At 43.3% G+C, this 27,435-nt stretch overlaps 1 protein-coding gene across 1 annotated transcript in view; it reads right to left on the bottom strand.

Annotated features, from left to right (window-relative positions):
• Positions 1-2,328: 2,328 nt before the first annotated feature.
• LOC127628433 (dnaJ homolog subfamily B member 6-like) overlaps positions 2,329-27,435 on the bottom strand; it is a 43,329-nt gene continuing 18,222 nt past the window's right edge. The window contains exons 8-9 of the mRNA XM_052105211.1: positions 9,943-10,092; positions 2,329-5,275 (exon numbers count right to left, since the gene is read on the bottom strand). Of these exons, the coding sequence (XP_051961171.1) occupies positions 5,175-5,275; positions 9,943-10,092 (251 nt within the window). The 3' untranslated portion in view covers positions 2,329-5,174. The remainder of the gene's footprint in view (positions 5,276-9,942; positions 10,093-27,435) is intronic.

Genomic DNA, 27,435 nt, shown 5'->3' on the forward strand with positions numbered 1-27,435 from the left:
TAGTTGCCCAATAACAACAATTTAGCAAATAATGAGTAGAAATTACTTAAAAATGATGGCAAGTGTAGAAATAACTGACATGTACACATTTAATTCCAAAAGCCTTTTGTTTTTAAACTGTATATATATTTGCAATGTGAATGATCATTTTTGGCTTTGTAACTGTCCAATCTGTTGAAGTAGCAGGCGTTTAGAATAAAGTTTAAGACAAAAACTGTCATTGTTTATCACTTTGTGCACATAGTTTTGAATGAAATACATCACATTCAGCCGGGTGGGTGTAATGAAGTAAAAGTACAAGTTTTCCGTTTAAATTGCACTCGAGTAAAGTACAAATCCCAAAACATAATACTTAATTATAATCCTTAAGTATTTTTACTCAATTACATTACACCCCTGATCACAGATATTTCTACAAGACATACAGACAGGCCTACTTCTTCTACAGTAACATCGTCAGAGGTTATGCTAGGATTTCACGCTAGAAGTGTTTCCTCCTCCGCTGACGGTGCTGACAAATCTCAAGCTAGTGTTACTCCATACACACAAACCCCTCAAATATGCTTGAGTACATGCTAACTGCTATTGTTTTTAAAGCTGTCAAAGTGTGGTCCCTTTGAGTATAGGTATTGTTCAATGTTTTTGCACTCTTTCCATGAGCACTTTGCAATGTTATTGTTAATATTGTTTAAGCTCAGAATTAAAATATAGCCTTGTATTTGATTTGGCACTGTTTACATAATGAATCTTTGTGAATTCAAATCAGAGGTCATAGTTATAACTGAATAACACCAACCAAATTTAATAGTAGGATCAAATGGATTCGGCACAGTGTGTGTTCCAGTAAAATATAATACAATCTACTTCAAAGTTCTCCATGTATGGCACATTTATAAAACATGCATTTGATCTTGGGTGGACACCACTGACATTTTCCTCTCTGAATCAGTAAGAACCACCTGAATTTGAAGCATTCCTGACTTTCAGGATTTAATATTAATCTGCATTGAGACAGCTTGCAAATTGAAAGCAATGGATGAAAGGTGAGCCACCGACCGCTGCTGTGCTATCTAATTAAATACTGTGAGACTTCAGTCAATCAAACAAATAAGAAATTACTCTACAGGTCATGTGCACATACCCTGCCATGAATAATACTATACTCCACAAGCAGCTTTAATACATTGGAAATAATGTGTGTTCTGTAATACAGGTAATAGAGAGAAACAGAGCAAACAGGTCCGCAGATGATGCAGTCAACATGGGATTGCATCATACCCTGCAATATCTGGACAGACCAGGGACATTTGCAAGGATACTTTTTGTGGACTTCAGTTTGACTATAACAACCAGGATGATGATAAGTCTGCATACAGAAGGGAGGTTAAATAACCTAGAGCTGAATACGCTCAAAACAGTGAAGGTGATATTGGACTTAAGGAGTAACACTTAACTCTGCTCATCATTCTGAACAGCACTATGGCAGCAGTGAAGTCATTCAGGTTTCTGGGCTCTACCATCTCACTGGGCCTGAAGTGGGAGACCCACATTTACATTAACACTGTGAAAAAGGCCCAGCAGAGGTTGTACTTCCTTCGCCAGTTGAGGAAGTTCAACCTGCAACAGGCACTGCTGATTCAGTTCTACTCAGCAGTCATTGAGTCTGTCCTCTGCAATTATAACTGTCTGGTTTGGTTCAGCAACGAAATCGGACATCAGAAGGACAGTTCAGACTGCTGAGTGGATTATTGGTTGCCCCCCTGCCCTCCCTTCAAGAACTGTACACTACCAGAGTGAGGAAAGGCGCTGGAAAAATCACTCTGGACCCCACTCACCCTGCCCACTACCTTTTTGATCTGTTGCTTTCTGGCCAGCGCTACAGAGCACTGAGCACCAGAACCATCAGGCACAAGAACAGTTTTTTCCTCAGGCAATCCATCTCGAACAGTTAAAACTGCCCCATTGAGCAATAATTATGTGCAATACACAGCTTAGTCTATTTATATTTCTCCAACATATCCGAACTCTTCTTCCATTACATTCCCTTGCACTGAATATAACATGTGTATTTGTACATAAGTGTATATTGTCTTATTGTGTATTTCTATATATACTTTTTATTTTCATTCTTTTTTTTAATTATTATCTCTGTCTTGTTGTTGTATTGTTTGTGCACTTGAAGCTTCTGTCACCAAATTCCTTATATATGTAAGCATACTTGGCAACATTCTGATTCTGATAATATTCTGATATTTTCCACACAAATTGTTATTTCCACAATTGCAGAAAATTCAAGGGTGGAATAAAAATTAAGTGCAACATTTTTCCTTTAGTTAAGCTTTATTGGTATGTGTTTAAATAAATCTGACTTTGAAAATAAGAGTATTTGATTAAAACTGCCTTAATTCACAATATCAATTGGCAGCATAAGTATGTATCAACAAACAGCAAAAACTGACTATAACACATCACAGTAGAATAATTTTATCCAATAGTACACAAGCAAGGGCTTTTGTTCTGTATCAGCAGCATGGCTGTGAGGCCTCGTGCAGATAATCACAGCTGTGTTAAGATCTAGTAGACATATTGTAATAGAGTAAGATATTGCTTTTTCACCATTGCTTTATACAAACAAGTGTAGTAAACAATAGTGCATAACTTACATTAACCTCTGATAACTTAAATTGGCCAGTTAGTTTGTGCATTTATTCTCCACCAACAAAAACATTTTCATAAGACCCCAAAGCATCAAGCATGGCTTCACTATTATTGGTATGTCTGTTAAACACTTAGTGTTGTTTAAAGGGATTGTTCACATACAAATTTTAATTCTCTAATAATTTACTCACCCTCATAATATTCCAGGTGAATTTGACTTTCTTTCTTCTGCAGAACACATTTGAAGAAAAACCAGCTCAGTAGTTCCTTAAAATGCAAGTGGATGGTGATCAGATTTTTGAAGCTCCAAAAAGAATAGACAGTCAGCATAAACATCATCTATATGACTCCAGCAGTTAAATTAATGTCTTCTAAAGTGATACGATCCCTTTGGTGCGAAAAAGATAAATATTTAAGTACTTTTTAACTATAGACCATCGTTTTTGGTAAACTTCACAAGTGCGCCAAGTTCATGTACTATTGTGAATAAAGAAACAGATCCAAATACAGATAATAAACCAAAACTAATGGAGCTTCTGTACAGCATTCCTCCTCCTCAGTTATAAACAGCGCTGCTCTTCTGGGTGTGTCACATGTACATCAGTTCTTGTGTGTCTCACGTGCCAATGCAGTTACGTCACACATGCATACCGCTACTGACCAGAAGTGATGGATTATAGTTAAAAAGTACTTCAATCTTTTTCACACCAAAAGTGATCATGTTGCTTTAGAATACATTTATTTAACCACTGGAGTCATATCGATGACGTTTATGCTGACTGTCTGTGATTTTTGGAGCTTCAAAATTCGTATCACCATCCACTTGTATTTTAAGGACCTAATGAGATAAGATATTTTTCTTCAAATGTAAAAAGAAAGTTGTACACATTGGGATGGCATGAGGGTGTGTAAATGATGAGAGAATTTTCATTTTTGGGTGAACTCACCTTTTTCACAAGTTACTCAATGACTCACTCACAGCATAAAATACACTACACCACCGCTGTCATAAACATGTTTTGTGCAGAAAAGAGTTGAGTTCTGAATTGCAGACTGTCCAATCTGGATCTTGGGTGAACTATACTTTACCCATACAACTCATACTACTTCTGCCATATCTATGGGAGAAATAGTAAGAGTAGTATGGTAGTGTTTCTGCAGACTGCACATAACATGTTTGCAACAGCAGGTTGTCACTGAAATAATAGGTGAATAAAAACAAAATGAACGATGATTAAAAATCACCTCCACTATTTGGAAAGCTGTGAACACAGAAACGGAGTGATAGAAACAGGGAAGCATTCCAGTAGCGATGACCGGAACTAACTGTTGTATAATAATATTACTAAAATGTGCCCATGTATCTCTTCATCTCTGACATACCTGGGTCTCTGTTTCACATTAACAAAAACTTTAATAAAAACATACATGCAGTAGTTGGAATTAAATTTATGCCATGCTTCCAGTTCTGAAGGGACATGCCACATTTGGAGTATTCTCTAAAATATTGATACAGTGCTTCAGACTGGATCAAAAACAGAGTGGTGAAAACATGTTCTCTCACATTGGTGAATAAATAATTCAAAAATCTCTTTCCCTTTTTTCTCCCTTGTCCTTCTCGCTTTCCCATCTTTGTACCCTACTATTGTTATGTTCTGTTTTCTCAATATCCTTTCTTTTAAACTGTTTCTTATTTGTCACGCCCATGGTTATGCTTTCAAGCATTTTTTCATTTCATGTCAATCCTTAGTTTGTATTCTACCATTTATTGCAAAATGCATAATGTACAAAATTAATATCAAACAAACTTTAAAGTGCCTTGCTTACATGTTTATAATGAATTATTTTCCATATAAAAATATATGAAAGTACTGAAATCAGACTTAACTTTTACATAGTACATGTATTTTTACATAATTATAGAGATATCTGTTTAAAACAAATATATTTCATTTGGGCATAATTTTTCTATGAGTGTTGTGTTTGGGCATTAAGGTTTTGTTCCATCTAGAATGGCCTATTTTCAATACCACAACAATGAAGGGGAATGTCCTAAAACAATGCTTAAAAACCACATATAAAATAAGAACAAACAAAGTGTGATTGCATTTTTTATACACCTAGGTAGTGAAATGACATTTGATATGCAAGATAATAGCTGCAAGAAGGTAGCCAACTTTGATATATTATTGGGGAGTAAAGATCGCTGTCACTGAAATGTAGCTGGACTTGTTGCATTATGGTGCATTCACATGCTACTCTGATATTGTTAAATTTAAGTTGTATAATTAGACATCCAGATTTTGTACACTGCTGTAGTAATAATAGAACTTGTATTAAATTAATGTATGTGTAAGTCAAAGCAGAACTTAGAGAAAGAAACTTTCTATGTGTGCTATTTCAAGAGAGGAATAATTTGAGCCTATGTGAGAGTATTTAACAGGTAAGTCTTCATATTACTTCTGTGTTTTGAAAGTGAACCATGAGGATAGCACAAGAAACATGTAGGCAAATTCTTAGAACCACACCCCAATCCGAGGAGCCACTCTTGCCACCCGTTTCTTTTTGGTGTCTGCCTCCTTCAGCAAGAGTTTCTTTCTCCTGGTGTCAAAAAAACCTACAAGAATGATAGTGATTTAATACATGGAAACCATGCATGTGTAACGCTTGAGCAACGAGGCAGATGAGGAGATGCGGATCCTGCTAACTGCTAACTAAACACGATGTAAACAAACAGAGGACTCGGGAAGGAAACACACCAGGCTGACATCAAACAACGATAGACAAGGACTGAACAAAGAAACAGGGTATAAATACATAAACATGGGAAAAAGGGCCAATGAACAAACAGAACTCAAACAAGATAACAAGGTGATTAACAGAAGCAAAAGGCAAACTAATGAGGACAGGTGAAAACAATGACAGAAAACACGAACGCTAACAAAGAGACTATGGAGTTACATAAGGGACTAAAGTGAAAACTAAGAAATGCAAAAGTGACAAAAATGGCAAACAAAAGGGCAACAGTGAAACAAGACAGGGTATACATAACAGAGCCCCCCCTCAAAGGATCGGCTTCCAGCCGATCCTAGAAGACAAAAAACAAAAAGACAAAAACCCACAAAAGCAACATGAGGGCACCAGGGGCAAACAGACAGTCCAAGTGGGCACATGGGCAGACAGACAGACCAGGGGGGCACAATGGGCAGACAGGAAGTCCAGGGGGCACAGAGGGCAAGACAGGCAGGTCATGGAGGTGCAAGGGGCAGACAGGAAGTCCAAGGGGGAAATGAGACAGTCCACGGGGGCACAAAGGGAGATGAGACAGTCCACGGGGGCACAAGGGACAATTAGGCAGTCCATGGGGGCACAAAGGGACAGGTTTCGATGGTCTGGGAGCTGGCCACCGGGCAAGGGTAGGTGCAGGAGGCCTAGGAGCTGGCCACAGGGCAAGGACAGGTTTGGGGGACCTGGGAGGAGGCCACTGGACAGGGACTGGGTCAGGAGGCCGGGGAGGAGGCCTCAGGACGGGAACAGGGTCAGGAGGCCTGGGTGGAGGCCACAGGACAGGGACTGGGTCAGGGGGCCTGGGAAGAGGCCACAGGACAGGAACAGGGTCAGAAGCCCTGGGAGGAGGCCACAGGACAGGGACCGGGTCAGGAGGCCTGGGAGGAGGCCACAGGATAGAGGCCGGCTTTGGTGGCCTGGGAGGTGGTCGTGGGCCAAGGGCCGGTTCAGGGGACCTGGGAGGTGACCACAGGACAGAGGCCGGTTTTGGTGGCCTAGGAGATGGAGTGGCCAAAGGGGAGGCCAGCGGAGCCGCGTGAGGCGGAGCCAAGGATGACCTCTGAGGCGGAGCCGAGGGAGGTGATGGCTCAGAAGGCGGAGCTGAGGGAGGCTCAGGAGGTGGAGCTGAAGGAGGCTCAGGAGGCGGAGCCGAGGTAGGCGGCGCCGTGGGAGGCTTTAGGAACGGAGACCATGAAGGCTCTGGAAGGCTTGAGTGGCTCGAGAGGCGGAGCCGTAGGAGGCTCGGGAGGCTCTGAGGGCGGAGCCATCGAAGGCTTGAGTGGCTCGAGAGGCGGAGCCATAGGAGGCTCTGGAAGCGGAGCCGTAGGAGGCTCTGGGAGGCGCTGGAGGCTCGGAGGCGAGCCGCAGGAGGCTCGAGAGGCGAGCCGAGGAGGCTCGAGAGGCGGAGCCGCAGGAGGCTCGAGAGGCTCTGGAGGCGGAGCCAGGAGGCTCGAGGAGGCTCTGGAGCGAGCCGTAGGAGGCTCAGAGCGGAGCCGTAGGAGGCTCCGGAGGCGGAGCCGTAGGAGGCTCTGGAGGCGGAGCCGCAGGAGGCCCTGGAGGCGGAGCCGCAGGAGGCCCCAGAGGCAGAGCCGCAGGAGGCCCCAGAGGCAGAGCCGCAGGAGGCTCGAGAGGCTCTGGGGCGGAGCCGTAGGAGGCTCAAGAGGCTCTGGGGCGGAGCCCTGGAAGGCTCGAGAGGCGGAGCCCTGGGTGGCTCGAGAGGCCTGGAAGGCGGAGCCCTGGAAGTCTCGAGAGGTTCGAGAGGCGGAGCCCTGGGAGGCTCGAGAGGCTTGAGAGGTGGAGCCCCAGGAGGCTCGAGAAGCTTGAGAGACGGAGCCCTGGAAGACTCAAGAGACTCGAGGCGGAGCCCTGGGAGGCTCGAGAGGCTTGAGGGGCGGAGCCCTGGCAGGCTCGAGAGGCTTGAGGGGCGGAGCCCTGGAAGGCTCGAGAGGCTTGAGTGGTGGAGCTCTGGGAAGCTCGGAGGGCGGAGCTCTGGAAAGCTCGGGAGGCTTGAGAGACGGAGCCCCAGAAGACTTGAGAGGCGGAGCCCTGGGAGGCTCGAGAGGCGGAGCCCTGGTAGGCTCGAGAGGCTTGAGGGGTGGAGCCCTGGTAGGCTCGAGAGGTGGCGCCCTGGGAAGCTCGGGGGCGGAGCTCTGGAAAGCTCAGGAAACTCGGAAGGCGGAGCTCTGGAAAGCTCGGGAAACTCGGAAGGCGGAGCTCTGGAAAGCTCGGGAAACTCGGAAGGCGGAGCTCTGGAAGACTCGAGAGACGAGAGACTTGGGAGGCGGAGCCCTGGTAGGCTCGAGAGGCAGAGCCCTGGAAGGCTCGGGAGGCGGAGCCCTGGAAGGCTCGGGAGGTGCTGGCTCTAGGACGGGCATGACCACTGGCGCTGGCTCTTGGACGGTCCTGGCTACAGGCGCTGGCTCAGGGACGGTCGAGGCTACAGGCGCTGGCTCAGGGACGGTCGAGGCTACAGGCGCTGGCTCAGGGACGGTCGAGGCTACAGGCGCTGGCTCAGGGACGGTCGAGGCTACAGGCGCTGGCTCAGGGACGGTCGAGGCTACAGGCGCTGGCTCAGGGACGTTTGAGGCTATCGGCACTGGCTCACTGACGTCTGAGGCTACAGGCTCTGGCTGGGTTACCGTGGTATGTGCCGGCTTGGGTTCGCCGGGCGCTGAGGGCAGAGCCAAGGGGGGTTTAGGGCATGGGGCTGCGGCAGGCGGAGGCTGGAGTGCAGAGACCTCTCCCTTTCTCCTCTTCCTCCGGGCTGATGCGACTGGCGAGGCTGGGATGCTGTTCCTGGTCAGCGTGGCTTCAGGCTCGCTGGCCGTGGTTGACGAGGGCTCAGGCTCGCTGACGGTAGAGGCTGTAGGCGCTGGTTCGCTCACTGTGACATGCGTGGCCGCTGGCTCGCACACTGTGACATGCGTGGCCGCTGGCTCGCTCACTGTGACATGCGTGGCCGCTGGCTCGCTCACTGTGACATGCGTGGCCGCTGGCTCGCAGACCGGGGCAGGCGTGGCCGCTGGCTCGCAGACCGGGGCAGGCGTGGCCGCTGGCTCGCAGACCGGGGCAGGCGTGGCCGCTGGCTCGCAGACCGGGCAGGCGTGGCGCTGGCTCGCAGACCGGGCAGGCGTGGGCCGGAGGCGGAAGCCTGTCTTTTCCTCCTCCTCCAGGCGGACGAAGTGGACTGTGCAGGTTCAAGGGAAGCCACTGGCGTGGGGGGTTGCTCGCTGACAGGTGAGGCTGGTGTGACAGGGAGCGGTGAGCTGCACGCTAGTAGGGTCGTCTCCAGGTAGTCGCGGAGAGTGCAGCCGGGCGTTGCCTGTGGCACCCGCTCCCTCAGCGAGGGATTTAAGCTGTCCTTAAAAAAAACCACCAATGCGGAGTCCGGGAAGTCCGTAAAGGTCGCCAGGAGGAGAAAGTAGAGAGCGTGGTTTACCAAAGGCTGGTCTTCTTGCCGCAAGTTGAGCAGCCGGCATTTGGCCCGTATAGCTGCTGGATCCATGTGTGGTCTATCGTTCTGTAACGCTTGAGCAACGAGGCAGACGAGGAGATGCGGATCCAAACGCAGTTTAAACTTTATTTAATTAACAAACAGGTAAACACAAAGGAACAACCCACAATGGGGAAATCAAACATAAAAACTGCTAACTAAACACGATGTAAACAAACAGAGGACTCGGGAAAGAAACACACACCAGGCTGACATCAAACAACGATAGACAAGGACTGAACAAAGAAACAGGGTATAAATACATAAACATGGGAAAAAGGGCCAATGAACGAACAGAACTCAAACAAGATAACAAGGTGATTAACAGAAGCAAAAGGCAAACTAATGAGGACAGGTGAAAACAATGACAGAAAACACGAACGCTAACAAAGAGACTATGGAGTTACATAAGGGACTAAATTGAAAACTAAGAAATGCAAAAGTGACAAAAATGGCAAACAAAAGGGCAACAGTGAAACAAGACAGGGTATACATAACAGCATGGAACATGACCAAAACAGATTATTTACCACTAAATGAATGACCCTTTACTTTCATTAATAATAATAAAAACAACGCCTAGCACAAAAACTAACATTTAAAAACATATTTCTGGTTTGGTCTAACATACATTACTTGTGTGTCCTGCCTAGCCCCAAGGACTCACAACAAAATAGAGAAGAATCCCTTTAAAACAGTAACTCCTCTGAGATTTCATTTTTTGGGCCCTCCATGAAAATTATTTTCCTGTTAAACTCCGTCAAAAGTGGTATACTTCTACTATAAGTGGTATTAGTAACATAAAAGCTGCCTGCTAAAATATAGTTGTAAACAAGTAGATGCTATCATGACAAAACGTAGCTTTTAATTACAGATACACATGCAACCTTGAAAAATGAATTATTCTTTATCTTTATGAATCTGCAACACTGCATGAAACTGCTCTGCCCTATCTGATCCTCCCCTTTACCCTTCTGGAAAAGTACTTAACATGGGAAACAAACCTTTGGCAAGTCCCAGATTCTGCAGGCCTATCTCTTCTTCCTCCTCCACAGCGTTTTGGGGCACATTTCTTAGGTAACGGTTGTGTGGTGCAGTGCCAGAGAGGGCATTCTTTCTGCGGCATTTCTCCAATGCATTGTCATCAGGAATACCTGTGAACAAGACCAGGATAGCACAAATGAAAGCTATGTATATTGCCCATTTGTGTTTTCATTTTTTTTATTATTATTATTTTACAGATTTGTACATGCATTGAATGTGTAATGTCTTGATTAGAGACAATCCACATTTTTTAAAGTTATCAGAGTTATAAATGACCCATATATGAATTGTATAGACATGACCATATTATAATCATTAAGTCATTAGAATTCCAAGACAAAATATATCTTCCAGTATGTTGCCAAGGCCTCTCTTTAAAGAGAGCTATAGCAAAGTCCTTAAGAAATGTGGTATTTTTACCCGAAATTTAAATGTTATTGAAATTTGTAACAGATCAGAAAAAAGCATTATTGATAAGGATAATGATCAATAGTGTATGTGGTCAACACACTGTGGATGGTTAACAGAACAAACGAAATGCTGCAATAAAATCTCTTAATGTAAGCACAAATTAGGCATGGTCTCTGGCCAGTTACTACTTCAAAATCTGAGATCATAAGATTTGCTTTAGGGCATCAATTCCCTCTCATATTTTTCAGCATTGCCTACAAGGGAGATTAGTGAGGAGAATAGAGTAGACAAAGTTGAATGACACATTTTGATTTTTCAAAAACACATAACCGAATGCAAAACTTTGCAACCAAGTCTACTCCATCCCAACAATCTATGATTAACCTATTCAATGCAGAATCCGTCATTCAGTCAACCTTTAAAGATCATGTTAATTTAATTATTCACTGCAACTAAACATAAAACAAATAAACGACTGTATATTGAACATTGACAGTTCAGAATAAATAAATTGGGTTTAATGATTTTGTCATGTGAATGCTCAACTACAGTCATATAAAAAACATGTTGTTATTACGATGTAATTATTTGAACATTTCTAAAACATTCAGAAAAGTCTTCAGACAAAAATATCCAGCACATTTCTTTTACATTTTGGAACACTAGGCCTACTAAAAATTGTTTTTATTTCATCCCATGTTGGGACTGAGAATGATATTGCCATTTAGCAATAACATATGAAGCAGAAGAAAAGGTCAAGATACTACCACCACCTTTAGTTCCACTGTCAGATAGATTTAATATTCCTTACTACACTTGTCATTATTTGATTAATCATGGTCCTCAATTACTTAAAGGGATAGTTCACCAAAAATGTAAAATTCTCTCATCATTTACTCACCCTCATGCTGTCACAGGTTTCTAAAAAACTTTGTTTGTGTTTAGCAGAATAAAGAAAGTCATACACATCTGGGATGTCAGGAAGGCGAATAAATCATGAGAGAATTAAAATTTTTGGGTGAACTATACTTTAAGATTTTACTCACCAAATTTCATTGCCAAACTAGTTTGAACTATAGCCCCAGCATAGTAACGAGTAATGACCCTATTCACTTTTTATTGAACCTTAAACTGAAAATCAAATTCTCTCTACACTTGCTTCAAATGAAACAAAAATACACATTTAGACATGTCACACTACCCCGCCATTCACTGACTGACACTTGTGCAGAAACACAGAAGTGTGTGTGAGAAAACTGTAAAGAAAGATTAAATAGCTTCGAACACATTACTTGCTTGACACCCACCACCACCTTTCCCCTCATAATTGTGATGCATTCATTCATATTTCATGTGAAATGCTTTTATTGTGATTAGTCTTGTAAATAGATTGAGATTTCTTTATTCTTTTCGCGTGTTCATTTACATTTATATTGAATTAGCGTATGGGATAGAGGCTCAGAAGAGAGAAAAGAGAGGCTGATTATGCAAGCAGATTATGGGCACATCTTGTGGCTATTGTGTTGTGTAATTAAAGGGGAGAGATGAGAAGAAAAGGGACAGATGCTGCTTCTCAAACTACCGGACCTTTTTTCATCTCCGGAAAAGACCCCCCCCCCATGCATTTAATTGTCAAGCCTTTACCAAATCTCTTGTTGTCATGCAAGGCCCTTGTGTTTGAGCTTTGAGAGAGGGATCAACATAACCTGAACCACAACAAGCAGTTGCATTCTGTGACATTGGGAAATGTTTACTATGTATCCTTTACAACAGGGGTTTCAAACTACTACTGTTTTGGTTTGGCCTTTAATGTCATCCAGTAGTTCTCAGTTTTATGAATTTTTCAACATTACTTATTACAGGCCTAAAACAGCAGTTACAACCAGAAACAAAACTGCATGCTCACATCTAAAAGGCTTTGCTTAATGATCGAGTAGCCTGCCTTGGTCAAAATGTCTCTTTTGAAAACTACAAAAAGGTAGACCTAGAATTCTGACAGTTTCAGGAAAAACTGAAAGAAGTCAGAGTTATTTTAGTATAATGGGATTGCCACCTGTCAAATCTGCAAGCAGAAAATTGCAGTTTTCAAGGAACGCAATCTCAGGCATAATTACACCACTATACATGCAGAGCAGTATGCTAGGTGAGAGAGATGAGTCACTCAACTCCAAAAAGGTCTGTCCATGCATCAATAACGTCTAGGTTAAGAATGTAACCTCTGTTCCCTGATGGAGGGAACGAGACGTTGTGTCGAAGAAGCGACACTAGGGGTCTCTCTTGAGAGCCTTTTGCATCTCTGATATATGAGAAAAGGCCAATGAGAAATTGGCAGACAGAATTTGCATGTCCTGCCCCTGGACATACGGGTATAAAGGGAGGAAAATGCATCTGTTTCATTCAGGATTTTTCTGAGGAGCCGACAATGAGGTGGCTCGTTTCAGCGACGTGGCCGGGAGGACACAAAGTCTCGTTCCATTCATGCCATGTGCTGAGCCGTGTACGTGTACTGCTGACACAGGAGCGGGCCAAAGTGACCAACTGTGCCAGGCTGCATGTACCCTTCCCCAATGCCCCATAAAATCGTCAAAGCCTTCTGGTTCTTTACCCCCGACAGGGGGGGAACAAGGCGACATGCCAAGCATGGGAGCAGGCCGCGCCAGCTGCGCCTTTTCTCTCTCTATGGGGCCATTTTAACGCTATCATACACACTCGAGAAGGCGATCTTTCCCAGTTTTCCTGTTCTTTCAGGGGGGAAAGACCCTGTGGAGACCACAACTGCCCAGACTGGGGAGGTAAAGAGTGGTGAAATACATCACGTGGGCTTTTAGGTCACATGTCAAGAATACCTCATTGTGAGGGAGGAGTTGCTACAAACATAGCGACCGGGGGTCCGTGAGGACTGCCTAAGGGGGACGTGGGTCCACTCGCAAGCGGACCGTACAACGGTAAATACGCACAGGGGGAAAAGTCCACATGGGAGAACGTCCTGTGGAGCACCTATTACAGTACAGGGTAAATTGAGTACCCGCATTGGTCTTGGTCGGTGAATTCCTCCACTGAATTCGCGGACCAGAGGGCTCGGGAGGATTCATCCAGGGAGCCAAGTTCATGGGATCTCTTGGGGTAAAGGCGCACTGTATTACCTCAGTGGAGGGAAAGGGCGCTATGTGCATGCGGTCCACCCGGCCAGTTTGTCAGCGTGTACCGAGTTCTACTGGCTCGGATCTGAGAAAACACAGGACGAAACCGACTCAACCCTGAGATTGTAAAATCTCGCGAAGGTATTGGGTGCTGCCCAACCCGCTGCTCTGCATATGTCTACTAGGGAGGTGCCCCTGGCCAGTGCCCATGAGGACGCAACACTTTTTGTTGAGTGTGCTCGGACCTGCAGGGGGGGGGAGGTGGGGGAGACAGCGTTCCCTTTCCGCTGTCCACCAAAGCAGACAAAGAGCTGCTCAGAACGTCTATAGCTCTGCGTGCGGTCCAAGTAGATATGCAAAGCACGTACCGGACATGGCAACGAAGGGGCTGGGCCTGCCTCCTCTCGGGGAAGCGCTTGCAGGTTCACTACCTGGTCCCTGAAGGCAGTGGTGGGAACCTTGGGCATGTAGCCCGGTCGCGGTCTTAGGATCACGTCAGTGTCTGCCGGACTGAACTCCAGGCACGTATCGCTGACAGAGAACCCTTTTGATGGAAGCGAGCACGATCAGGAGGGCCGTCTTCAAGGAGAGGGCCCTGAGTCCAACTGATTCTAGTGGCTCGAAAGGGGGGTCTCTGAAGGCCCGAGAGGACCACTGAGAGATCCCAGGAGGGGAACAGGCTTGGCCGGGAGGGTTTTAACCTCCGGGCGCCTCTTAGAAACCTGATAACTAAGTCGTGCTTACCCAAAGACTTGACGTCTACTGTGTCGTGGTGGGCTGCGATAGCAGCTACATACACCTTCAAGGTGGAGGGGGACAGCCTCCCCTCCAACCTCTCCTGCAGGAATTAAAGCACTGACCTAACTGCACACCTCTGTGGGTCTTCAGCCTAGGAAGAACACCAATTTGCGAACAAGCGCCACTTCAGGGCGTAAAGTTGCCTGGTAGAAGGGGCTCTGGCTTGGTTGATCGTGTCTATGACAGCAGGTGGTAGATCAGCTAGATCTTCCGCATCCCGTCAAGGGGCCAGACGTGAAAGTTCCAGAGCTCTGGGTGCGGATGCTAGAGCGTGCCCCGTCCCTGAGAAAGAAGGTCCTCCCTCAGGGGGAATTGGGCTGTCACGAGGAGTACGAGATCCGAGAACCAAGTCCAAGTGGGCCAATAGGGAGCCACAAGAATGTTACCCCGTCCTCCCTGACCTTGCAAGCACCTGTGCAAGTAGGCTCACTGGGGGAAATGCGTACTTGCACAACCCCGCGGGCCAGCTGTGTGCCAGCGCGTCTGCCCCGAGGGGAGCCTCCGGCATACCAGAGCGGGCAGTGGGAGGTTTCTCGGGAGGAAAAACAGATCTACCTGGGCCTTGCCGAACTGTTCCCAAAACAGCTGGACCGACTGGGGGTGAAGCCTCCACTCTCCACTGGGCAAGCGTTGTCGTGATAGCACGTCCGCTACCACCTTGAGGTTGCCTGGGATGTGAGTGGCACACAGCGACTTGAGTCGCAGTTGATGTGCCAGCGCTGCGGGCCCCTTTCCAATGGCCCGCAGCTGCGTGCCCGTTGCACACGGTGCCCCAACCCAATTTGGAGGCGTCTGTGGTGACCAGAAAGCGTCAGGACACCTGCTGCAATGGGACTCCTGTCTGTAGAAAGCAGAGGTTTGTCCAGGGTTTGAAAGCTTGGCGGTAGGCGGGGGTGATCAACACGGTGCGTGCCGTGGCGCAATGCTCGTCTCAGTGACTTGAGTCTGGAGTGGTCTGCTTACCAGCTCCGGAGAAAACATCTTGGTCCCTGGGTCATCCGTCTCAGGAACGCTTGGGAGCCTTCAGGGTCCTCGAAGGGGTTTGTGAGACGGGGGCGTGCGCTTCCTGCAGGGTTCTCGACGCTGGGGCTGAGAGCTGGGCCCGGGTTGAGGTGGAGCTGTGTGTTTCTTAGGCGCGCAGGGGAACGCCCTCAGCGGGCAGACGGGCGCGGCCTGTGCTGGAGGTGCGGCGGGGCATGATGTGAGAAATGGCCTCCGTCTGCTTTTTCACCGCTGAGAACTGCTGGGCAAAGTCCTCTACAGTGTCGCCGAAAAGGCCAAACTGGGAGACAGGTGCATCGAGGAAGTGTGTTTTGTCCACTTTGTGCATCTCGACCATTTTCAGCCACAGATGTCGTTCCTGAACCACAAGAGTGGCCATCGCCTGCCCGAGTGACCACGCTGTGACCTTCGTGGCCCTGAGGGCTCAGGACTACCCAAGTGGAGATCTTTAAGAGTCTTGGCCTGGTGGACTTGCAGGAGGGCCATGGCATGCAGGGCGGAAGCGACCTGTCCGGTGGTGCTGTAGGCTTTGGAGGTCAATGAAGACGTCATCCTACAGGCTTTGGAGGGGAGCACAGGGCCAGCTGGCGGCGTTCTCGGGGGACAGGTGGATCTCAACTGCTCTGTCCACCTGGGGGACCGGCGTGTACCCGTGGGCCGCTCCGCCATTGAGAGTAGTGCGAGCGAATGAGCAAAAGGCACGGTGACAGGTGGAGAAGGGTGTTCTCCACGAACTTGCGGAACCAATCATCCAGCCACGAAGGCTGTGGGGAGGACGGAGGGTTCCAGTCCAGCCCCAAGCTAACGGCGGCTCGGGCAAGCATGTCGGACATCTGGGCGTCAGCCTCAGACTGGTCATGCTGGCCCGAAGGTGGCAGCCCAGTTGAGTCATCCGCGTCAGACGCCAGACCACTCTCCGATGCAGCGGCGAGCTCATCCGGCTCGGGGGTCTCAAGAGGATAGGCAAGCTGGCCGTGAGGCGAGCCGCTGTTACCTCGAGCCCGGACGGAAGTCAACGAGTGCTTCGGGGGGGGTGGGTCGCGGGGACGCACCCGACGAAAACGCATCCGCTGCCATCCCCAAATCGCCTCCATCGCCTGCTGGGTCGTCCTCAATCCCGTGGGAATAAGGAGCGACACAGGGGGCGGCTGGAGTGGCATTCCATCTGAGGAACGAAAGCCATGACCGCAACGTTGCCATGGTCATGTTCTCGCAATGAGAACATGAACCATCCACAAACGCTGCCTCGGTGTGATCGCTGCCCAGACACACGAGACAGCGCCTGTGGCCATCAGGAGCGGACAGCACTCTACCGCATCCAGGAACTACACAGGAACAGAAAGGCATCTTTATAAAGACGCGTCCTGAAAAGGACGTTCAACGGCAGCTGTGTATATGCTCTTTTAGAGGAAATAACTCTTTTAGAAAAATAACTCTTTTAACTGCGCTGTCAAAGCGCCCAGGGGCAAAGCTGCACTGCCGTACAGAGCAGTAGAAAGCCGCTGATATGCGCAGTAGATCCAACAGCAATCGCTCAGATATGGGAGGAACAGTGTGTGACTCGCAGCTCGCTGCTTACACAACCGGTCGGCTCCGAAGAAAATTTCTTCAAGAAAAATGAAAAAGATGCATTTCCCTCCCTTTATACCCGTATTTCCGGGGGTGGGACATGCAAATTCTCTCTGCCAATTTCTCATTGGCCTTTTCTCATAGATCAGAGATGCAAAGGCTCTCAAGAGAGACACCTAGTGTCGCTTCTTCGACACAACATTGCAGTGAGCGACAGACGGGGAACTGTAAATTCATGGTTGTACTTGTTGAAAGACACTTGTACTTGTTGTAACTGTTCAAATGGCTCCTGAAGGAGAACATCACCTGGCTAGTGGCCTGAAGGTAAAATGTGAGTCTCCCTGCTCTCTTGTTAATCTGACCTGCAGATTTTGTTTGTGTAGTACCAATCAGAGCCAAAAGAAATGTGTCATGTGTTTCTAACATGAGCCTGTTTCTTCCCTGGTGGAGGGAAAGAAAAAACAACAACACATAAAGTATCAGTAGAGGGGGAAATGGCAAGAGACTGACACATAAAATGAAAAAGGGAGAATGTGAGAAAAGGGAAAGAGCACAAAGCATAACAAGCCTGGTCAAACTGAGACACAAGCAGCATACGCAAAACTTGATTTCCCACACGTATGATTGGAGGTGTTATTATCGTGAGGTCACTGTGGCGACCTCGTAAATTTGTAGTCTATTAGCAAAGGTGGACGTCCTTACAAACACTCGCACTCAGAAGCTTCTCTAAAATGCATCCAAGCAAATCATGGTGTCTAAATCCCCGTCAGGGGATGGTACGCAGAATATATGTGTCCCACCACTCACTGGCTCTCAGCAGAGTAAAAACCTCCAGCGTTAAGGTTTCTCTTTCTCGTCGAGCTTTGAATAATAAGCAGTGTTTACCCATCTGTGAAAGGCAGGGGTAGAGATCATATCTAGCTTTTTAAATAAAGGAGGAAATAAGAAATGCAATAGGGAGTTGTTTGCAAGCCTAGTGTTTTTAAGGAGAGGGATTCAAGGTTGCTTTTTGCAGATCAGTATATTTGGGGGGAGGATTCTAATCCATTATCATTTAATTACTTTGAGTGAAAAAAAATATTTTGGTATAACAATTAAAGAAATTAAATAATTGTAATCTTTTAATACCTGTAAAGACATGATTGTTTCTTTCAAAGTTACATTAAAAGATGTTTCCTTTTACTCTCCAGGTTTTCTTTTGCTTTATTTACAAGGCATGTATAAGTGTTTTGGCCAAAATATTTCATATACAGACTGATTTCACTGTGAATTCGAAAACAGTAGGTTTACAGTTCTTGAGCTAAACTCGGTCTGTGCTTACCGAAAATCGAATCACAGCTGCCAGTGGATGAATTGGGAAGTGTTTTTTGCAAATAAGGGCATGTGTGAGTTTCAGTTTCTGGGTGAAACTGGAAAATGGAAAAAGAAGTGCTAAAAGCGAGTTGTTTTTAGTTGTAAATGATGTAATACAGTAAAGAGTAATGCAAATTGTATTTACTCTACACCAACCCAAACCCCAACCCTAAACCTAACCATCAGTGGAGTAAAAATGTATACTTAGAGGGAAAATGAAACCTCTGAATCGCATTCGTCACTAATCGTCACTGATTGTGCAAATGCAATTACTTCCTGGTTTCAATACAGGACGAGAACCAGGGTGTCTGATGCAGCTGACCAACATCAAATTTATATCGATGATGGTAAAAAAATTATTAAATAATATTTAAAAAAATACAAATGTCTGATGGTTGATGCAAGGGTACTGAAACATTCGGTAGCAACATGTTCAGCAAGGCACTTTCCACACTGTTCTAACATTCTGATAGCATCACAGCAGGCACTAACAGAAGCCCAGAGCTGGTTGCATGCGTTGCTCTTCTATCTCTCCTATCTTACCATCTTTCATAAACCCTGTTGAGGACAGAAATAAAATGCAGGGAAAAACAATCTTCATCTGCCTCGGATGCTTTCAGCTTCTGTTTTCATCACAAATGTGGATCATTTTGACACCTGGATATCGCTTCTATTTTCAGGAAGTTGGCATGGAACTTGTGGCTTATGAACAAGCACCTCAGCTGGTGGGGGACACTGTTGAATTCCAATATCAAATAGCACTAAAACAACCCCACCCAACCTCTCATTACCACACTTGAACAGTCACAGACCAGACTTATTACACTCCACTGAATGCCTGTATAAATAATGCCTAATGTCTGTCTACTATTTATTGCATCTCATAATGCACATATGCCACTTTTTACTACATCTGTATAAAGGTCTCAGTAGCCTAATATGCAAAAATGTGTACACACTATTTTTTTATGTCTCAGTTTACACAGTATGCATAGATCTAGTATATACTGTATTTAAATTGTTCATTGTGTAGCCTAAATTATTTTCGCCTGTTAATGCAACTGCAGTGAAAGTACAAAGTGTTTCACTCATCTTCACACTCATGAATATGGTGGAGTGAGAGTAAAAAAGATCTGATTTGATAATCAGCTAAATTTAAGTAGGAGGCCCTAAACATAGTTGTATGAATATGTCTCAAGCCCAATCAGAAGTGTTTTTGTGTGTAAACCAAAAAATACACCCAGCATACACCTGTGACCTGTCAATAGGCTACTGTCTTGTTGCTCTTTAGCTCTCAACATTAACCAAAAAATGCCTACTACATTTATTTCATACATGCCTTAATTAATATGTAATTAAACAACTACAATGGCCTTGTTATTTTATAAATGAGAATACACATTTGCAAAATGAACTTAAGCCTAATTTTTATAGTACACAATTGTCATCACAAAATATTTACATCTGTTACCTAGTCATACTGATGTATAAGTTCTGTTATTTGTGTCAAATCTCATCTACAAAGACATTCAAATAAAACCTGTTGTAACCACTGATCTATATATAATACTGGATTGCTTATGACGTCACAACAGTGAAGCTACTGCACCGCCATCTTGGTATTCCCTAACATTCTGTATTCCTATGGGTCTCAATGGGAAATCGTCTGTTTTGGTGAGTAATTTTTACCTATCCAGTCACATAAAAAAAAATTTTAAGTCTGCATACACTGCATCACAATGCAATCTTCTTAAATATGTAATTAATTATTTATTTTGACTTTTTCCCCCTGCTTACTCTAAGTGTGAGCGTGTTATGTTACTCTTTATTGCAGCAGCATTACGTTCAGCGGCGCATGCGTAACTTCAATAGAAACAAGTTTAAGAAACTGAGGTAAGATGTCAGTAGACATTTTCAAACATATGTTTTGCAGGCTTTAAAGTTTTTATTCTGAATACATAATTATGCTTTGTAGCTTTTGTTTACGGTGAACGTGCATTGTGGTAATTTTCTTAGGCTAAATTAATATTAGCTATGCAGCTAACGTTAATTTAGGAAAATAACCACAATGAATAACAGTACTATATCTCACCAAGTTAGCTTTTTTGGTGAAGTTGAATATCTACTTGCAGATCAACACCGGTTATGATGAATATAATGTGGGCTTGCATTAATTCTCTGTGTGTAATTTGTATTTTTTCAGTGCAGGCCTGAATACGGCCCAGCTCACGGGCATCATTTCTAAAGTGATCAATTGGAATTGACGAGGAACAGGGCTGGACTGGTAATCTGGCATACCAGGCATTTTCCCGGTGGACCGACGCACTTTGGGGCCTAGCGTGCCGCTGTGTCGGCCACGATATAGTTAAAATGAGCCACCGCGTTAGCGATTTGTTACGGTTGATGTTCAAACCTTGTTTGCTCACGTAACTGTCACTGCGGACGTCACAAGAGCAGCTCTCTTGAGAGACATATTTTGATAATTAAAATATTATTTTTATTATTTAAAATTGTATACTTTTATTTTTGACTGTCATTCATATGTTTTTGAAGCCTGAAAAGGAAATCATATCCTTATTTTATTAGATGACCCAAGCTAAATTTGTATAAAAGACTTAGTAAATTTGTATGGTAATTAATCGTCATATTCATGAAACACCTAAAACAGGCGATTGATTATCATAATCAATGAACGGCTGGCTTTCTGGTGCAGTCAAAACAATCTGGAGCTGAACACGCTCAAAAGAGTGGAGATGATTGTGGACTTTAGGAGGAACACCCCAACATTGTCCCCCCTCACCATTCTAAACAGCACTGTGGCAGCAGTGGAGTCATTCAGGTTCCTGTGCACTACCATCTCACAGGACCTGAAGTGGGAGATACACATTGACTCCATTGTGAAAAAGGCCCAGCAGAGGTTGTACTTCCTTCGCCAGCTGAGGAAGTTCAACCTGCCACCAGTGCTGCTGAAACAGTTCTACTCAGCAGTCATTGAGTCTGTCCTCTGCACTTCAATAACTGTCTGGTTTGGTGCAGCTACGAAATCAGACATCAGAAGACTACAAAGGACAGTTCGGTCTGCTGAGAGGATTATTGGTTGCCCCCTGCCCCCTTCAAGAACTATACACTTCCAGAGTGAGGAAAAAGGCTGGTAAAATCACTCTGGACCCCACTCACCCTGCCCACTACCTTTTTGAACTGTTGCCTTCTGGCCGGCGCTTCAGAGCACTGAACACCAGAACCGTCAGACACAGGAACAGTTTTTTCCCCCAGGCCATCCATCTAATGAACAATTAAATTGCCCCATTGAGCAATAATTATGTGCAATACACAGTTTAATTTTAATTTTAATTTATATTATCCAACATATCCACTTCTGCCATTACTTACATTGCTCTGTACATAATATACAGGTTTTTGTTCTTTATATAACAGATTGTATTAGATTTGCACTACGTGTGTGTGTATGTGGGTATGTATGAAGGTGAGTGTATGTACGTATATGTATAATTATTTATTTTGTGTTCTTTTTTGTTTTTAATTACCTATGTCTTGCTGCTGTTTTTGGTATTGTTTGTATTGTTGTTGACTGGAAGCTCCTGTCACCTAGACAAATTCCTTGTATGTGTAAGCATACTTGGCAATAAAGCTGATTCTGATTCTGATAATCACAATTATTTGTTTTACAATTAATTGTCTGCCAAATTTCACAGTCATGACCCCTAATTTTCATTATTAGATTCCTACCTATTGTTTTGTTAAAAATGTGTATGAAATTTCAAACAGTGACAACATCTGGTATCATTATTAAAAATGCGATTTCATGATGTCATATAAATGGATAAAATGTGAAATTCTTACATTTTTAAAAAGCTAAAACAATATTAAAATCATAAAGGAAAATCTAAAAAAAAATTGCAATATACTATATTGCGTGAATATATATGAAGTCCCCACCCCCCTCAGTTTGCTTAATATATTTTTTTAGTTATATTATGCTTACATGTAGTCAAAAATCTGGCGAGTAAAAACAAAAATATATTAGCCAATGATGCTGCTTTCTCCAACATGATAGTAGAGGGTTGAAAGGGTCTACTTAAATGTACTAAAACTGCAAAATGCTGAATTTTAAATACTATTAATACATGCGGATTAATGCAGACAGCACAAAATTTACTGATAAAACTAAAATTGCCAATCAGAATTGAGTAATTACAATGATTCGTATTTTGTGTGGCCAAATGAGAAATGGGGGGTTCGGTTCGCTGGGGTTGCAGCCTTCTTTTTTGTCCTTTGCTGATCACATGCCTGTGTGTTGAAATTTGACACTGGGCAACACATCCTGAAAACTGCACTGTTTGAACGGTTTCATGCTGAAGAGATGCTTAAATGTAAGGTTTTTTCTCTCTCGTAAATGTTAACATCATAATGTATGTTGAAATGATTTATGCCTGTCATGCAAAACATGAGCTCATTGATGTCATAAAATATCAGTCTGCTTTTTTTATTCCATCAGTTACACCTGCTCCGAGTCTTCTGTAAATATTTAGTTTATACGTAGGATTTAATAGTAGTGCGTAAATTGTGACTTAGTGCCCATTTATGCCACAACTAGGCTGTGTTTAAACTTTCGTATAGCTGGTGCAGCCAGCCCCTGATCTTTATATCAAACTTTTCATTTTTCTTCTTTTTTGCAGTACAAGCTTGCCCAGTTTTTCTAAGCCGTTTGGATTGTGATGCAGCACGTTTCCTTGGCAATGATGCGGAGCATGATGTTAGTGCAGCTTTCTGCAATGCACTTTGAGTATGAAGATTTGATTGTTGTATAGTTCTAGGTTGAACGTGTGCCTCAAGTTCTTTGAATGCAGAACCACCATGGAGTTCCAGAACCTTAAATAAATATGTTTGATTTCCTTTAGTGTCCATCAATAAACCTATTTCTGATTATGATTTAAAAGATCAGGGGATTGTTGAAATAATTAAATGTTCTTTAATGTACCATTAAATGTACCAAGCTGGTACATATTCCAGAAATGAATGCAAATGGATAATTCCATTAAGTAAATTTAAATAAATGTATGTATATTTACACACACACACACACACACAAACACATAGGCCTACTGCATATTAAATTGTGTGTGTATATACTATAGGGCCTAGGCCTACTACATTTTTATATTTGATTCTTCAAGATTTATATACACTTTGGTGTTGTATTTTTAATGTTGATTATTAAATATTATGATCGTTATGCCCACTCTACATGGGGATAACGACTAATTGGTGCTTAATAGGTACGTAGTCTGTATAAATTACAAGTGAGTGTTGTTTCGCGGTTAAACGCCGCACATGCCGCGATGCCCTCTGTCGGTAGGGAATAGTAAGATGGCCGCCAGAGCACTTCCGGTACCTTCACCTACTGCAGGCAATTTAGATTTCTATGAGCAATCCAGTTATATCAGTGGCTGTAACCCAGCAAACACAGAACGTTCCCCTAACTTCAGCATATCGTTCCCGGTTTTTTTTTTTTTTTTTTTCTTTTTTCAATTCCTAACTTTCTAGGAACATTCTTTTTTGATTATATATATTTTTAAACCATAAACTATCGTTCCCAGATCGTTTTGGGGACTAAAATTGGTTAAGAAACAGTCATTCATCTTTCCTGCACATCTATGTGTCCTGACGTCATAAGAATATCGAAGAAATGGCGCCCTCTCGCGATGTAAAAGTAGTTGATTGGCATTTGGCGGACAACTTGTAGTCAAGCAGATGTATTCTGGAGTAAATAACAGCGTCCCAGAAAGGGTAATAAGCCATTTAAACACACGTTCATCATTAGCGAATCAAATATATTTTGGGTTATATACTAAAGGACCTTTTTCACACTCAGGGTTTTTGGACATGGAAGTAAACAATTTCAGGGTAAACTTCAACAGCGGTAAATAGGAGAGCACAGCTAATCTTATTTTCACTTACTCATTTGCTCCAAGAGCAAAAGGAAAACCCCACTATTACTTTTGAATGACTGTCCAGATGAGGAAAAAATAGAGAGCGGTGGATTAAGACAGTCAGGTTGGAGAAGATGCCAACTGTAACTCTCTCAGCAGCTGTAATAGAAAACTCCTCGCAGCTGTGGTAATTCCAGGTTAATGTAACACAAAACATAGCTTTATAAACTTACACTCAATATTTAAAAAAAATTACCTTGTAAAAAGTTTGCTAGATTTACGCTGCAAAATAAACGTCTATTAACCCACGAAAAAGCTATTCCTGTAATAAACGGCAGGAGGCGCCAGTGTAGGCTACGATTTTTTTAGTTTTCAGTTTATTCCCCCACACGGACGTAACAAAAGCAGGATTTCTTGTAATATTTACAGTATACCTGTCAACATGTGGGTACCAAAATCCGGGAGACTTCTGAGCTGAGGCATGCTAAATACATACAAATTGTGCCGTTGTGATTTAATGTGCTGAGTAACGCCATTTTTCCAACCATGTCTGATATTAAAATCAGTGCGACACACTTTGCAAAAGGCGCGGGCATTGTCGATATGGCTTCGAGATATGAAATTAAATGATTCCGTCCAGCTGTTGTTAAATTTATATGTTTTTTTTTTTTTTTTTTTTTTTGGCCGAAGCACCACCTGAGTCTCCTCCTCTCATCTACCAGTGATGCTAGATTCAACTTCCCGCATCTACTACCTGTGCAGTATACCTACTGTGTTGTAGATTGCCATGTTGAGGTCACAAATGGTTTGAAATTTGTATGATGTGTCGATTGTGTGAGTAGGATGCGTTTCATACAAGATCTGGCAACTGGACAACCTTGGAATAATATTGATGTGATTATTCATATAACGAGGTTTGGGCCATACAAATTACGGGAGTTTCCCGGGAGAAATTACAAAACGGAAGGGGGGCGGGAGATGGGTGTGAAATACGGGAGACTCCCGGGAAAAACGGAAGTGTTGACAGGTATGATACAGCTTGAATGACCTCCATTGGAATTCAGTGTCTAGCTAGATTAACATATCCCCCCATTAAACTGATCAACATTGTTACACATTTACATTTGGCTTTATAGTTTTACAGAGACTGCACATAAATTACTGTCATATTAATGTTACGCATTTTCAATATAATTAATAATACAAATATTATTTTAAAAAGAGGATATCTGGAGCAGTAAATCTTAACTGTTATTGGTTAATGTTCTTTACCGTCATATTAGATCAATGTCTAATGCATGACTTTCAGTAATGTTTTATTTTTTTTACTGGTAGATTTGGCTTAGTTTACCTGTTAATATTTTCAACAACCTGACTGTTTTAAGTTATATGTTAAGTAACTTGTTGAATTCAAGTTTAGAACAGATGGGGTTGCTGTATTGGTCCGGCAGTATTCATTCAATTGTTTTCAATAAATATGCCTGTTAAATATTCGCTAACGTTGATTCAGTGAATGTGTGTCATATTCTATATTACTGTACAATGATCTTAATGCAAGGCGAGAACATTGCAGATAAATGCTCCTTTTCAGTGGAATTTAGCTTCGGATTTGGAGTAGATTAAATATTTTAAATTGGTCGCTTACTTTTTTCTTTTTTTTTTTTTACTGTTTTCTGAAGGTTGGCTTCTTTTTAGACTAGTTGACTTCAACATTTCCGTTTAAACGTCAGTGAAATTAGTCATTCAGCACATCCCTACTTTCGATTAGAATTTGCCCAATGACTCATTTGATGTCCCTCCTTCGATATTCCAGTTTTTATGGATTGTTTGTATTTTATATTTTTTCAATCGTATGTCCACATATGTTTAACACATACCCAATATAAACACTATTTCAGTTATGTTGGTTTAAACTGCATCCAAGTTGTACTGTGAAGTTCGTACAAGTTCAGAAGTCGTAATTGTACGGAAGCCCTGAACAGCAAGGTGGAGAAAAATGGTGGGGGAAAAAATTGTGTCTCTCCTGAACCTAAGTCTTAAAATGTATTCTCTCTTCAATAATTCTTTTTTTTCTCTCTTCAAAAAAAATACATGCGGTACGAACCTTCGCCACCAGGTGCCACTATCAGTAAACATGTAATCTTACGAGTTAAACGCTTTCTCTATTGCTATATAGTTGAATAATACATTTATAATTTATTTAAGGGTTTGCAAACCTTAATCAAGACAAAATCTGGCATTCGTTGTCGTGTAACAACTGGAGTTCTTTTTTGTTTGAAATTGTTGGTCTTTCTAAACACTCGTTTGCTGTTCGCACAGTGTTACATGGTGGAAGCAAAGGAATGTATTGAGGAAAACAGGAAATATGGGGAAATTTGAAGTGTTTGGGGTAAATCTGGTAATGTTAATATTGTTATATTAACTTTATATAAGTAAAATTATATAAGTAATATAATTTTGAAACGAAAAGATAATTTATATATTAAATCCTCACTACTGAACGGGGATGTCGAAAAAAGACACCTTGTCTTTTTCCACATTGTGGTTCAGGGCTTCCGTAGTAATTGTGATGTAATGTGTGTTCAAGTGATTTTAGTTGGACAGAATGGGCTTGTTTCGCAATGTTTCATCTGAAAAAGCAGCACCATACAATGACATGTACATGTATTCACATACACACTTCTTAATAGATGTGTTTTACTTTATCATTCTTGTGTCGCTACATATACTAATGGGCAATGTTATTTTGTTGCATAAGCCGGTCACCTCATATAAACTAGCAAGCTTTATTCTTCATCAATAGCACAAAAATGACATTCAATATAAACTGTGCAGTCACCAATTTGATTGATTTTTGCCATGTTTCTTGAATTGACATGCCCCCATCTCCAAGAAAATCTCACTGGATTTAGTACTTTTTAGAAGAATATTTCAGCTCTGTAGGTCCATATAATGCAAGTGAATTGTGGCCAGAACTTTGAAGCTCCAAAAAGCACATAAAGGCAGCATGAAAGTAATCCATACGACTGCAGTGGTTTAATCAATGTCTTCTGAAGCAATTAAATTGGTCTGGGCTGAGAACAGACCAATATGTAACTCCTTTTTCCACTATAAATCTTGACAGGAGTCTCCGACCTTGGCTATCATGATTTCTAGCTCAATTACACTTCCAGTAGCACCATCTAGCACCTGATGCCAACTCGAACCATAAGACATGAGCAGGGTTGGG

Source organism: Xyrauchen texanus, chromosome 1 (genome assembly GCF_025860055.1).
Source record: "Xyrauchen texanus isolate HMW12.3.18 chromosome 1, RBS_HiC_50CHRs, whole genome shotgun sequence".
Classification (NCBI taxonomy): domain Eukaryota; kingdom Metazoa; phylum Chordata; class Actinopteri; order Cypriniformes; family Catostomidae; genus Xyrauchen; species Xyrauchen texanus.